General features: G+C 34.9%; 2 protein-coding genes across 5 annotated transcripts in view; one reads left to right on the top strand and one right to left on the bottom strand.

Annotated features, from left to right (window-relative positions):
* pdss2 (prenyl (decaprenyl) diphosphate synthase, subunit 2) overlaps positions 1 to 9635 on the top strand; it is a 65624-nt gene extending 55989 nt beyond the window's left edge. The window contains exons 6-9 of one of the 2 annotated variants that reach the window (XM_087277787.1): positions 4827 to 4988; positions 5112 to 5240; positions 6992 to 7027; positions 9238 to 9635. In XM_087277787.1, the coding sequence (XP_087133913.1) occupies positions 4827 to 4988; positions 5112 to 5240; positions 6992 to 7027; positions 9238 to 9393 (483 nt within the window). In that variant the 3' untranslated portion in view covers positions 9394 to 9635. 2 annotated transcript variants of the gene reach the window in all.
* LOC147834238 (uncharacterized) overlaps positions 1 to 14174 on the bottom strand; it is a 92648-nt gene that overhangs the window by 72410 nt on the left and 6064 nt on the right. The gene's annotated exons all lie outside the window — the stretch shown is intronic.

The following is a 14174-nucleotide window of genomic DNA, read 5'->3' as shown; positions in this document are numbered from 1 at the left end:
ATTTGTCAGCGATTACTCAAACCTGTCGGTGAGTCAAAATCGGGGCTATAATAATGCAGTCTGTACTCTACATTAGTGACTCAGGCTTGAGGCTAAAATGAGTCTAAACTACACCTTTTAACAAAAATGCTGCCCTATTTTTTTTGTTGAATCAAATGAACTTTTGTATTCATCTCAATTTATATCAATCGCACTGACTGAAAGCTTAAGTTAAACTTTGCAAATCTTAAGAAATGTAGTTTAAACCTGATTGACTTATTAAAATCAGTTCAAGTAATTATAAATGCATATAGTCATGACTTTTTGTCGTATCATTTTGTACAGTGTAGAATCCTTTACCTTTAACTAAATTTAGCATGATGTTTTGTGTGTGCAGGTTCAAAAAGGAAAATTCTTTCATCATTTATTTAATCTACACTTGTAATGTAAAGTTCTTTCTTCTGTTGAACACAAAAAAAGATATACAGAAGTTATTGTGCTTTTGTTCCGACTATAGATGTCAATGGCTGCTTTTTCCAACATTCTTAGGAATATCTGGTTTTGTCTAGAAGAAAGAAATTCGTAAAAGTTTAGAACCACCTGAGTGTAGGGATGAGCCGATAAACGATATTATATCAAATCAAATAACAACAGTAAGCTCTGGACTTTTTTTTACTTTAAATTGATCTGAGAGCCAGTCACACAGCAGAAATGTGCAACAATGAGAATCTAAAAGTGTGGCATATTAGGAATGTACCAAATTTTTGGCCACCGAAAAAATATCTCATGCCGTTTAATAGACCCTCTAATTTTTGTGGCTTCAGTTATTGTTGGGGTACACTTTTAAATCTAGAGACATTAACAATTTATATCAAAATGTATATCCTTATTGTTAATAAATTATCAAGATTTTTGCCATATCACCCAGCCCTACCTAAGTGTGAGGAAATGATGACGAAATTAAAATTAAAACTAAAACTTAACATTTTTTTTAAAGGCAGTCTTTGATACATTATAGAAATCTAAATGCAAAACAATATCTGCAAAATGTATTCTCAGATACATAATTTACATATCCATACAAGCTACATCAATGGTATTTCAGATTTAATAATTATATTAAAAATAAATTTATTTTGTGCCTTAAATTGTGCTACGATATAATCATATATAGGTGAAGTCAGAATTATTAGCCCCATAAATTATTAGCCCCCCGTTTATTTGTTTCCCTAATTTTTGTTTATTAGAGAGAAGAGTTTTTTTCTACAAACATATTGCTAAACATAATAGTTTTAACAACTCATTGTATCTCCGGTTTATTTCTAGAATACATACTTTGTCTGTGTAATGTGCCAGTGTAAATGGGACTTTTAGGTATTAGAATTAATGTATAACAATAAGGTATGAAAAGACTTGATATTTTTTTTTAGATTTGTACAAATAACTGAAACTCGCATTAATAGCTAAGCTAACCGTCATTTGTACAACCCTAATTAAATCTTCATGTTTTTTTTTAAATATGGAAGACTTTTTTTTTTCTTTTTTTTAATGAATACTTCTATTAGAATATACCTTAAACAGATCCACAGTAAATGGACATATTTCCACAGCCTCTATTTATGGGTTTAATAAACATGTACCATATAAGATAAAATGCAACTTTTCTCCTCGTAAATAATTTCTAATGGCATACAGGAGGAATGTTTTTAGTGTTTAATGTTTCATATTCAAAGCTTTCAAAACAGAGCTAACGACTGGACAAGCAAACAGAGGTAAACACGGACTGACTTAAAACATCTGCTAACTGCTCACAGTAAATAATGAATGACAAAGTTTTCTGTGTGAGGCGAGGAGGAGGAAAAGTGATGGAAAAGGCCTCGTTTATGTGAGAGAAATGCAACAAGGGAGGGAGAGAGAGATTCAAGTTTCTTTTACCCTTTTTAGAGGAGACGTTTCCGAGCAGACGTTTGCATCACCTTCCCTCCTCCGGTTACACCACCCCCTCCATCATACCACCATTTTCTGTTTACTCTCTCTCTCTCTATTTTTTTTCTTTCTGAAGTTACATCCTCAAAGTTTCTTGAAACATTTTGCTTGTTTGGAAATTGAACTCTAGAAATTTCCATTTGGTTGTAGTTTTGGGGGCTTTGTTTTATAAAATATAGTGCTCAACGCATCACCTCATTCATTCATTTTCCTTTAAATTAGTCCCTTATTTATTAGGGGTTGCCACAGCAAAATGAACTGCCAACTATTCCGGCTAATGTTTTAAACAGCAGATGCTCTTTCAGCTGCAACCCAGTACTGAGAAGTCTTCATCTCCATAAATAATACTTTTGAGTTGAAGTTTTGAGCTTTTTTTAATAATTTTTTTATTTTGTTACCTTTGTGTAATGTAGCTCTTTGTGAAAAAAAAACTTAAAAGATGAAAAAAATAAACAAATCAAAGACTAATAAAATTATTGTGCATAATATCAAAAACAGTGTTATTGCAAACAAGTCATTCACAATTCCTGTTTTAAAACCATAACTGACCATAACTTTAAGACCCGAACATTTATTCTTAGTCATTTGCATAATGGGGTGGCATGGTGGTTCAGTGGGTAGCACTGTCGCCTCACAACAAGAAGGTCACTGGTTTGAGACACCGGCTGGGCCTGTTGTTACTTCTGTGCAGAGTTTGCATGTTCTCCCCGTGCTCAGGTTTCACCCACAGTCCACAATTATGCACTAAAAGTGAATTGAATAAACTAAATTGTCAGTAGTGTGTGTGAGTGTGTAGGGGTGTTTCCCATTACTGGGTTGCAGCTGGAAGGGCATCCACACCGTTAAACATATGCTGGAATAGTTGGCGGTTCATGCCGCTCTGGCGACTTCTGAAATAGAGACTAAGCCCAAGGAAATTTGCATAATGACATCCCATGATCTTCATTGGCTGGTCACAAACAATCTTTACCTTGACCTCTTCTACTCTAAAGTTTAAAGAGATAGTTCACCATAAAAAAAAATGAAATGCTGTCATCATTTACTCACTCTTCACTTTTTGAGTTGTTTTGTTCTGTTAAACACAAGAGAAAATATTTTAAGCAATGTTGAAAAACAGCAACTTGGACTTCCATGATCTAAAAAATAAGTATTGGGGATATCAATGGTTTCCAGTTTCCAACATTCTTCAGTATATTTTCTTTTGTGTTCTACAGAACAAAAATAAAAACTTAAATTGGTTTGGAACAAGGGTGAGTAAATGTTCATTTTTGGTTGAACAATTTCTTTAAATAGGTTTGTGTTGTCAGCTTCTATTGAAACCAAATATTTGTTCTAACAAAACCTCCATCATAATTAGGGATGTCCCGGTCAGGGTTTATTGCCCTCAGGTCCGAGTCGTTGGATTTAGAGTATCTACCGATCCCAATCTGATATTTCTATAATACACAAAAAAAAAGAATAATGAAGAGTGAAGAAACAGATCGATGATGTTCCTTATTTTTATTTAATTCACCTTATTTTAACATTCAACAACTCTGTTTGTTTATTATGTTAAAAGTAGCCTTTTCATTTCCACCTCTTGAAGTCCTAAATTTACATATCTTACAGTTTGTTATAGCAATGCTGTCGTCATCAACTTTATACCTCCAGACCACAGACATACTCAGGCTTTCCGCTTCAAGCTGCTTTCTTGTTCTACTTTGACAGGATTTAACCAACAGTGTCTCTGCAACAAAGTAATGTCATGCCGCACAATTTGATGTTTCAAGTCAAGAAAAAGATCTAACTCTGTGCCACCGCATAACTATAGATGTGTTGAAAAATAATTAGAATATATAAATATACATAGATATTCGGTCAATGTCTGATTTCGATCGAGTCTGAAACTGCTTGATTGGGCATGATTTTTGATCAGGTGATTGGATCTGAACATCCCTAATCATAACCATGCATTTTTTGCACACCATTATTTATGAGTCTGTAATTAATTGTCACTGAGCTTCTGCATACTCAAAAATGCATTGCGATATGTGCCAATCCAAGTGTAAAACTGCTACTATGCAAATCTTAGTCGTTGAATTCAATTTAATCATGTAAGCAGTTGGGCTGATTGAAACACTGTGCCATTTGACCAGTTAGAGCAGAGCTGGCTGTCAGAAATAATGGGTTTAGAAAGAACGAATCTTCAAAAGAATCATTTCAGACTCCTTGAGAGTTGAGCTGATGTGAAACACAAAACAAAAGTGCTTTTACCTATTGAAGGAGACATAATAGGGGAATATTTTGAGATATTTTGTTGTTCTTTTCTTATGCTTACCACAGCGATATTTATGTTTTAACTTAAAACACCCAAATAATTTAAATACAGTAGTTTTTTAATTACTCAACCTCATGTCATTCAGATCCTCTGAGACTTTGGTTCATCAACACATATTAAGGTTTTAGATTAAATTTGAGAGCTCCCTCATCCTCCATAGGCAGCAAGGGTCCCGAGATATTATAAGTCTAGAAAAGGAACCAAAAACATTGCATTGTCAAAACATTGATCTTTTATATGATTGTAGCTGAACCACTGAAGACACATGGAATGCTTTGAAAATGTTTTTGATTCTGGACTTTGAACGTTTCATGGCTAGTTCTGTCTGTAGAGGATGAGGGAGCTCTCTTGTTTTATCTAAAATATCTTCATTTGTGTTCTGAAGATGAATGAAAGTGTCATGGGATTGAAACAACGTGGAGATGAGTAACTAATAACAGAATTGAACTAATGCTTGAAAGCAAGATGACTAAATGTTTATTCTCTTTTATGTATGTGTGTGTTAAATTATGCTTGTTTGATTGAGTTTCTCTGTTTTCTGCAGGAGGACAGTCTAACAGTTGCTTCCTGGGAAGACCAGGCATTCCTGTCCCATGGTGCTTTGCTTGCCAAGAGTTGTCAAGCAGCTATGAAGCTGGCCAGACACAATACAGAGGCTCAGAATTTGGCTTTTCAGTACGGAAAACACCTCGCTTTGGGACACAAGGTGAGCACAATCTGCTGCACTCTACTTGCTGTCTGCCGGAGCTACATTTCTCTTTGTGCAGAAACTCATAGTGTACTCACAGTGTTTCATGATCTTCATGGATGTACTCTGTGTGTTGTGCAGCTAAACTCTGAGTTACAGCCGTTTGTGAAGAGCGGCTCAGAAGGGGCTGTGTTTCATTTTGACTCGGCTCCTGTAGTCTTTCACAGACAAATCGTAGGACCTGAGAGATGGCAGCAGCAGCTAAAACAGGTACCAGAAACCACACCAGAACAGTACAATCTATGTTGCTAATAGGCTTTCATAGTTCACCATGAAAAATGTACAAAAGTTTTGACTTTTTTTATATAAATAGCATAAACTCATAAACTATGGCCCAATCCCAATTCTGCGAAATGCTAAGGGGTACAGAAATTTCCCAGAATACACCAGCTACAATGGCAACATGCATACACGAGTTAGAAGATGCACAAATTAGTAATTTTTGGCATTTTTGGCAAATATTTTACAACAAACAAACATATGTTCTTATCCATTTAATACATTTATAAAGCAGTTTGTGTTTTATGGTCATGCCCTTTTTAAAAAACAATAGAAAAAAAGCTAAATTTTGCTATCTATAATCCATAATAATAACTCCTGTATAGTAGTCCAACAACATACTTCCACACCTGTCACTTGATGACAGTTGAATACCCTAGTGCCTGGGAAATACATTTTTACAGTATCTGGTAGGCTGTAAAGTTCATTTTGTTTTTTTGTGTTTACATATTTGAATATGGCCACGGTACAGCTACGATCTTATTGCCACACTATATCATTATAATAACATGATATCATTGCATTTTTCTGAATATGAATACCAAAAGATAATACAACTGGACTAACTACAGCAGTCACCATCATTGATCTCATATGAAGTAAGATATCATGACGTGTGTGTGTGCGTGCGTGCATGCTGTCCCATTTCTTAGGGGTAAATTTTGAAGCCCTTCCCCATCACACTCTGTTTCAAGAACCAAGAAGAAGGCGTAAGGGTAACACAAATTTAATTGGGATTGGGCTCATACATTATACATTACTGTTCAAAACATAATAATAGCATAATCAAAACATACTAAATAAATGCTTTTTTTTTTAAATAAATGCATCTTTTTTAGTCTTAAATAAAAATAAAAAGAATATCACAATTTTCCAAATTAGCTGAAATTGAACAATATGAACATCTAAAATAATTATCTAAAACATATATTGTGTTATTTATTAGCAAATTTGAAAAATTTCTGAAAGACCATGTGACAGAAGAACAGAGTTACGGCAGCTGAAGTCAGTTTTCCATCATAAGAATAGTTTTATTTCCTGTTTCCAGTTTAAAAATATATTGTTAAAGAAGACTGTTATTTTAAATGTAAAAATATTTATATAAAAAAAAGATTATTTCTGTCGGTGCCAATAGCCTAGTGGTTAGTGCGTCGACACATAGCACCGAGGTTAGATTCCTGGCTCGAGGTCTTTTGCCGATCCTTCCTCTATCTCTGCTCCCTACACTTTCCTGTCTGTACATCTCAACTGTCTGTCCTATTAATAAAGGTGAAAACCCCTAAAAACTAATAATAAAAAAGATAATTTCATAATAATATATAATAATTTATTCATTTTTTTAAATAAATTATTCAAATAGTTGCAGCCTTGAGAGGTGTCTTACATACCAAAATATTAAACACACAAAACTGTGCACAGTAGTGTATACTCCAAAGACATTTACTATTCCAGTTTTAATGTATTTATTAACATTATGTTAGCTATGTGTTGTCTAAACGCTGCTAGCAGACAGTTTTACTGAAGTATAATTGATATCTAACTGAGCAGACAGTTTTATCATTAATTGAAGTGATTCGATGAGATTTTAGCCTCTAGACTGGTGACAAAACACCATTACAGTTCAGATTTCACTGTGTCAGCATGATGTTCGCAGAATTCATATTTTTCTCTCTTCATTGCAGGCCCAGAATATGTCTAGACAGATTGATTACACCAAGGTGAGTGACTCCTATTTTATTTATTTATTTTTATAAAGGGAGATAGAAAGCAGAACAACAGCCTCATTTTTTCAGTTTCCTCTTTTTCACAGAACTTGTTTTTGTGTGAAAGTCAGTAAATCAATTGATTATTTTCACTTTGTCAATGAATAAGTCAGATATCGAATTCATGGGAAATCCATCCTTTTGGTCAGACCACTAATCGATGAATCTAGCCACAATCCTTCTGACGAAACATTCATACAGTTATGATGCAGATCGATTTTCCAGGAGTCACTCATGAAATCATTCCCATGCTCTGCCAGGTTGTATGTGAATCTTTTCAAACAAACAAACAATAAGGGAAGTTCATTCATATCCAATTGATACAAATGAACCAAACCTAAACTATTCATGCTTAATAAAAAGTGTGTGTGTGTATACAGGATACATTTGCATAATTAAAACAGTTTCTCATCATAATCAAACATCTAAATCTGAGAGTCATTAAAGTTCAAAGATAAAAAGTTTCAGAATCGGTCATTGACAAGTACACATTAATTGAGCCGTGCTGTGAATATTGGTAGTTGTGATCCTCCGTGAGTTTGCTCTCTGTAACTGATAGCAAGTTGAGAAATTTGATTTCCAAAGTCAGGAGAAGAAGAAAGACAGAAAGAAAGACGGGAGACAGATAGAGGAGAGGGAGCAGGAAGAGGAGGAGGGCAGAAGCGGCTCGGGTCGCCGTAGAAACAGGATATTAGGAGATAGAGTGACGGGTTTATTTGTAGAGGAGACAGAGAGACGGTTTGACAGCAACATCACACAACATTCTCCTTCAACGGGGCACAGACAGACACCTCACACGCACACACATCTCTGTTATCAGCACATAAATGTGACACTAATATCTCCAGTAATCGCTTTCAGTTTGTGTGTGTGTGTGTGTGTGTGTGTAAAAGTTTCTCTGTTTGTTAAACTAATGTTTTTTATTTATGTTTTTAAGTACTGTACATTAATGTCAAGTGACACTGTGGCCATACTAAAAAGTTAGAAATCCGACAACTAGTTTTCCTACATCTATGTCTCTCCCCTTGTTTTGGGTTTCTATGCTCACATTAGCGAAAGCAGGTCTCTCCTGCTGTTTTTAACTCTGCGCCCCCAAGGGCTTCTTAGCACAACACATCCCAGAATTCATTTGGCAAAATGGCCTCCAGCAAAACATGTTTATAAAGATAGGAGGAGAGCTACAAGGCCATTCGCGTGAGGGAAAGGGTGGAATATTTTGGGCTTTATTTAGTAATTTTTTATAGGTTTCTAAAAATTGTTGGTTTTGTCAATTTTGGTATATTATCTGTGTGATACATCGATAATATATTGTTAGTATTAAACACTCTGTATAGTGTAGGTTTTTGGAAATACATTTTTGGAAAGAAACTAAGTTTTATTTAAGGACACATCAGGATTCCAGAATTGATTCATACAGTGCTCAGCAAATAAGTAAACCCCCCACCAATCTATCTTTCAAAATTCATATTTTTAATAGGAAGCTCTACAATATTATGTTTGTGCACATACATTGGATTAGTCAGTGCTGAAGCTTATCTAACAAAATAACTTACGATAACAGTCCAAAAACTAGTACACCTAAATTTATGTTATAAGAAACATATTAAATACAAATTAAAAAAAAAGAGGAATTATCAAGAGAAGCAAAAAAAAAAAAATTACAAATTTAGTTGAAGTTTTTTTGGTTGTCTTTTTTTTTATATTTTGCTTGAATTTGATTATATTTTCTTTCAATTTCTAAATTGTTCTGTGACTAAAATATTATTTGAATAAATATATCTGTTTAAAAAATTTGTTTTGTTTAAATGCACCAAAATACATTGCCTATATTAACTGAGAAATGAATAAAAATATTAATTTTCAAAACTGTTCATTTTACAGGTGTTACACTATTAAAATTAATAAATGTTTTGAAAGTATTGCTCATTGTTGGATCTTATCATCTAACGGATCCAGATTAGCTAGTGATTACAAACCGAACTTCAATTCTAAACTGTTACTAACATTTTTTTTTGCCACGAAATCTTGTTAATCTGTAGAAATTGGCACATTTTGAATATCCTCACCTCTAAATTCAGTTAGTAGACTATTGCATTTCCTGATTGAGTTTCATCAGCTTGATGGAGTGATATTAAGATTTCTCCTCATTCTTGCGTGTTCTGCAGCTCCGGGGCCTGATAAAGATGGAAAGAGGCGTCAGCCAGGCACTTGACCTGTGCAGTTACCACGGCAACAAGGCCTTAGAGGCCATGAAGTGCTTCCCACCCTCAGATGCTCGGTCTGCGCTGGAAAACATGGCCTGTGCCCTCAACAAGTTCTGAAGACGCTTCCAATCTGGATGTATATACGAATACAAATCAGACACAGATCAACACTGAGCCTGTCTGGAATGTGATCATGTTTTTGGCACTGTTTTAAGAGGATTTACTTTATATTTGTGGTTTCTACACAGATGATGATTATAACAGTCGAGTTTACTGGACTTATACTCATTCTATGCACTTGGTCAGAATCAGCTTTATGTTTTTAAATAAAATGAGATATGTTTTTGGAGAAAAAAAAATCTAAAGTGTTGTATCGCTTTATTCTACAATTCCCTGCATATCTAATAGAGGTCACATCTGTATTTCTATACAGCACTTTAAAATGACAAACAGACATTAACATGGCAGTTGGATTGTGAGATATTTATATATCATCTATGAAAAAAATCAGAAATATTGATTCTGAAAACATGCACTGTGTTATGAAGCATGTTATAAAGCAGATATGAAAACATAAATATTTGAAAATTAATAATGATATATAACATAGTAAGAGTTCAACAAATTAGTAAATATTGAGTAAGTTACATGTAAAGGTTGCATAGTATGTATTGATTCAATATGCAAACTTATTCTCTGATATCTAAATAAAAGTAGGTATGTTAAAGGTGCAGTAGGTGATTGCCTTCAGAAACATTTTTTTGTTGTGCTGGTTGAAAGTCTCTTCACAGTCCAATAGTACTGATTAAAGTAAATGATCTAAATGTGTTTATATGTATTTTTATATTCTGGGTAAGGCATAAAACAAAAAAAATGTTTATCCAATTAAATATTGTCAGGCCGACATCTCCTATAATTCCGATAAGTAGCTGAAACTGTCTGTCAGCAAATGTAGATTCAGAGTTCTGCGCATCTCTGTTCACGCAGATCCATTCGTGCGTGCCCGCCTACATGAGCGCCGTGCGTTCACGAGACAATCACAGACGCGGTGAAATCAAATGCTGAATTGAAACTTTTGAAAATCCTGAATCAGTATTGATGGCTGAAGTATTACTGTTAGACAAGTAATGTTCTGTTTTAAAACTATTTTAGTCAGGCGAACCTCATGTTACATTGTGTTCTGTTATGAATGACATATGCACAGACGTGTTGTTCAGCCACTGAAATCTCCCAGCGAAAAATTGATGACTGTTTTCAGTTTTATAAAGGACCTTTGACAGCATCGATATTGTAGATTTTTATTTAGTTTAACAACAAAACATCAGTAAATAGCGCTATTCTGCCTAACCTGCTTTATTGAGCTGAAGTTGCTTTTATCTTATCTGCTTTTGTTTATCTTGCTACTCTGAATATTCGCTCTGAAATAACATGCAAGCATGGCTTAGTAATAAATGTAATTCCTGCACGCCGCCGGCCAAACACTATTTAAACTGGCGAATGACATGAACTAGTGGGTTGTCTGCTGTTGTGATAATATGCTAAGCTGTTAGCATTTTGGCAGATCACCTACTGCACCTTTAACAATTTCTCTAGGAACTGTTTTATATGCTCATTTATGAACACGGGAATAACCCCTACAATGAAAAACTTCATTTTAACCATATTTGGAATGGTCCTGAATATTAATGAGCTCTGCACACACACATAGCATGATATACTCTGAAATGCAAACATGCAAAATAAGTTTGCTTCTTTCATTCACTTTTCTTCGGCTTAGTCTCTATTTCAGAGGTCACCACAGCAGAATGAACCACCAACTATTCCAGCATGTGGAATATGCCGCAACCCAGTACTGGGAAACACCAATACACACAATTCACTTAATTTATTCAATTCACCAATATTACATGTTTTTGGACTGTGAGGGAAACCAGATCAGCCAAGGAAACCCACACGAACATGGGGAGACCATGCAAACTTCACACAGCAATGCCGACTGGCCCAGCTGGGACTTGAACCAGCGACCTTCTTGCTTTGAGGCAACAATGCTAACCACTGAGCCGCCAATGCTTCATTTGTCAAAATTATTTTAAACTAAGTTTATGTTAACAATCTTGTTAACAACTTGTTTCAACAGAAGTGCTGGAGAGGAGTAAGGTATCTTTATGCCACCAGAGAAAACTAGTTTGCTACAGAGCTGGATTACATATGGGTTAAATTATTAATATGCTCTACAAAAATTGACCAACATAGGTGTTCTTTTGAGTTGTATTTCATGAGGTTAATGTATAAAAACAAGCAGTAAATACTATCAACCTCCACATTAACAGGATATTTTACATTTTTTTGCCACCCATTAACTCAAGAAAAATCAAGAGCCAAGTGATATGACATGATGCATAAACATGCATTACACTTACACTCCGAAGTTTACAAGTGTTTATTGCCTCACTACAAACATCACTGCAAATTTCACAATATACATGTTAAACTAACAAAAAACATTTGACACTGAATAAAATATAATATGTATTTCCCGCATTGATCCTTGGCTAACTGTGAATCATTCTATGAGAACATGTAAACATTGCCATTTAAGGCTCACGGTATGTCATTTCTGTGTACTGAACACTTATTATTCAGCAGTCTGCTGAACATTTCAGTCAATGATATATTCATAAAGAAGGTCAGTTGATTTATTTCTAAATGAATCAGCTGTTCTGAACTAATTATCTAAACGGGATGTTTTGCCACCCACTGGCATTTAGTAGAATAAAACACACCTAAGGCCTTCATACACTAAGGACAAATATGATACACCACAACGATAACAGTAACGACACAAAACAACATCACAGTGTTTGTTCTTTCCAATTGAAGACCAATAAAAACATTGACAGCCAATCAGCATCCATCCAGCTTTAATAAGCTCAAGCATTTAAAGTGGCAGGCAACTTAAGAGCCGCACATACTTATAACAAACATCATTATCAAGCATTGTTGTGGTCGTTATATATAGTTACTGTTCTCTGTGCAAACTGGGCTATTTTAACAACGTTTCACTATTATAAGTGGAGGCATTAACCAGAACGTTTGTCTGTAAACCAATGACAGTGTGTGAGTGTTTGTGTGTGTGTGTTGTGGGTGCCCGGGGTGCACCAGCAGCAGTGTTGGCAGTAATAATTAATGAGGTGAGTGTGTGACCTGAGTGAATGGGCAGGAAATGCTGCAGTATTGATCAGTTTAGCGAGAGGGCTGGCGCCAGCCTGGGCAGCCTGCGGTTTCACGGGTGACCACGGGGGGGGACGACTAGGGTGTGAAGTGGGGCGTAGGGGAGTGACAGACAGCCCGTGGACCACACACACACACACACTTGAACTGCCTGAAGGACAGAGAAGGAAGGGGAGAACATGTATGTAGGAACATTAGTAGCTTAAAGTTCCTTCCATGTCTCTTTCTGGCCTCAGATATGTTGGCAGGATTTTACACTAAATTTGTTTGTAGGAGCGGGACGGCCCTCTGGTCATACATGAAAAATTCATTTCGGCCTCAAGCAGACCTGAGAAAAGCCCATCGTGCAAAACCAACGAGGACGGAAATAAAAAACAGGCTGCTCTACCTGACACAACACCACTCTTTAACACACACACTCCTGTGTCCTAGGTTTGTTGAGAATTTATTACAGTTTTTGTCGTCACAGATCCACATATCAAACTGTAGAAAGTCTGTAAAAGTCTTACTTTAAAGAGAATTGTACACTTTTGACCTTAATATCTCATTGGGATTGTGTAAATCACATTTAAAATAGTCATGTGGACTTTTGCCTTATTAAATCAGTCACAGCAAACACTTTACAGACTGCAAGAAATCAACGTGCTATTGAATTTTCTGCCAATTTTCATCAGTTGATCCTTTGGTTGATAGGAGAGAATAGAATAGGACAGGACAAGAAAGTCTAAAGTGACCTGGTCAGAGAATATTAAGATAAAAAGAAAAGATGTGACTTGATCTCGAAAAATTATTTTTTTCTCGAAAAATTATATTATTTAAGACGTATTACTGATAGGCATGGAACGATAACCGATTTCAAGGTTAAACACAGTTTGAAAAAGTAAAGGTTTTAAAACTGCATAATTTTTGTATTATACCGTTCCTAAGCTATTTGTAATGCTTTTTTTTTAATGTTTTTAAACGTGTTGTAAAGAAATCTGTGTTTTTGCAACTAAAGAAGAGAGCAGGAGTCAATTAGTTATTTTAATTATTTAGCCTGACATGTATTTTGTTCAATGGGGAAAAAGGTTTTTTTTTTTGTTTTGTTTTTTACCCAGACGTTAAAAATAGAACATATTTTAGAGCAGTAACCACAATAAAGTGAAACTGTGAGTTTGTATCCAAGGTTTTATACCGTCAGATGCCTAATTACTAATGCATCAAAAGCAGCTTGTCATTGCAAAAAATTATGCAATCAGCTCAGATTAGATCAAATATACTAGAAAAAAGTTTTGTAGGAACAGGTAAACATTACATAAACTTTTAAAAACCAAATAAAACAAAAACAGCCTGCAATTGCCATTACACAGATTTTTTTTTATTATTATTTGACAATACTTGCTACACTGCTTTTTAAAGAAGTTCACATCCTAATAGAATCCTCAATTTGTGAAGTAAAAGTTTTTAGAACAGCTCCAACTTCACCATTTTGCCACCTGACTGCTGCTGATTTATTTGGGTATTGAGAGTTTTGCAATAGAAATGTACAACTCATTTTCTAAAGAAATTAAAAGCTCTGAGTAGAAAGTCACATGCTGTCATCTGGAAATCACAGCAATTAGGATATGATTTGAATGTAGAACTATATATATGAAATAAGAAGAGTTAGAGTTAGAAATGTTTACAAC

The sequence above is a fragment of the Danio rerio genome, chromosome 13 (genome assembly GCF_052040795.2).
Source record: "Danio rerio strain M-AB ecotype USA chromosome 13, GRCz13ab, whole genome shotgun sequence".
In the NCBI taxonomy this organism is placed as follows: domain Eukaryota; kingdom Metazoa; phylum Chordata; class Actinopteri; order Cypriniformes; family Danionidae; genus Danio; species Danio rerio.
Note: the sequence above shows the minus strand (reverse complement) of the source record. Positions and strands in the feature narration are given on the sequence as shown.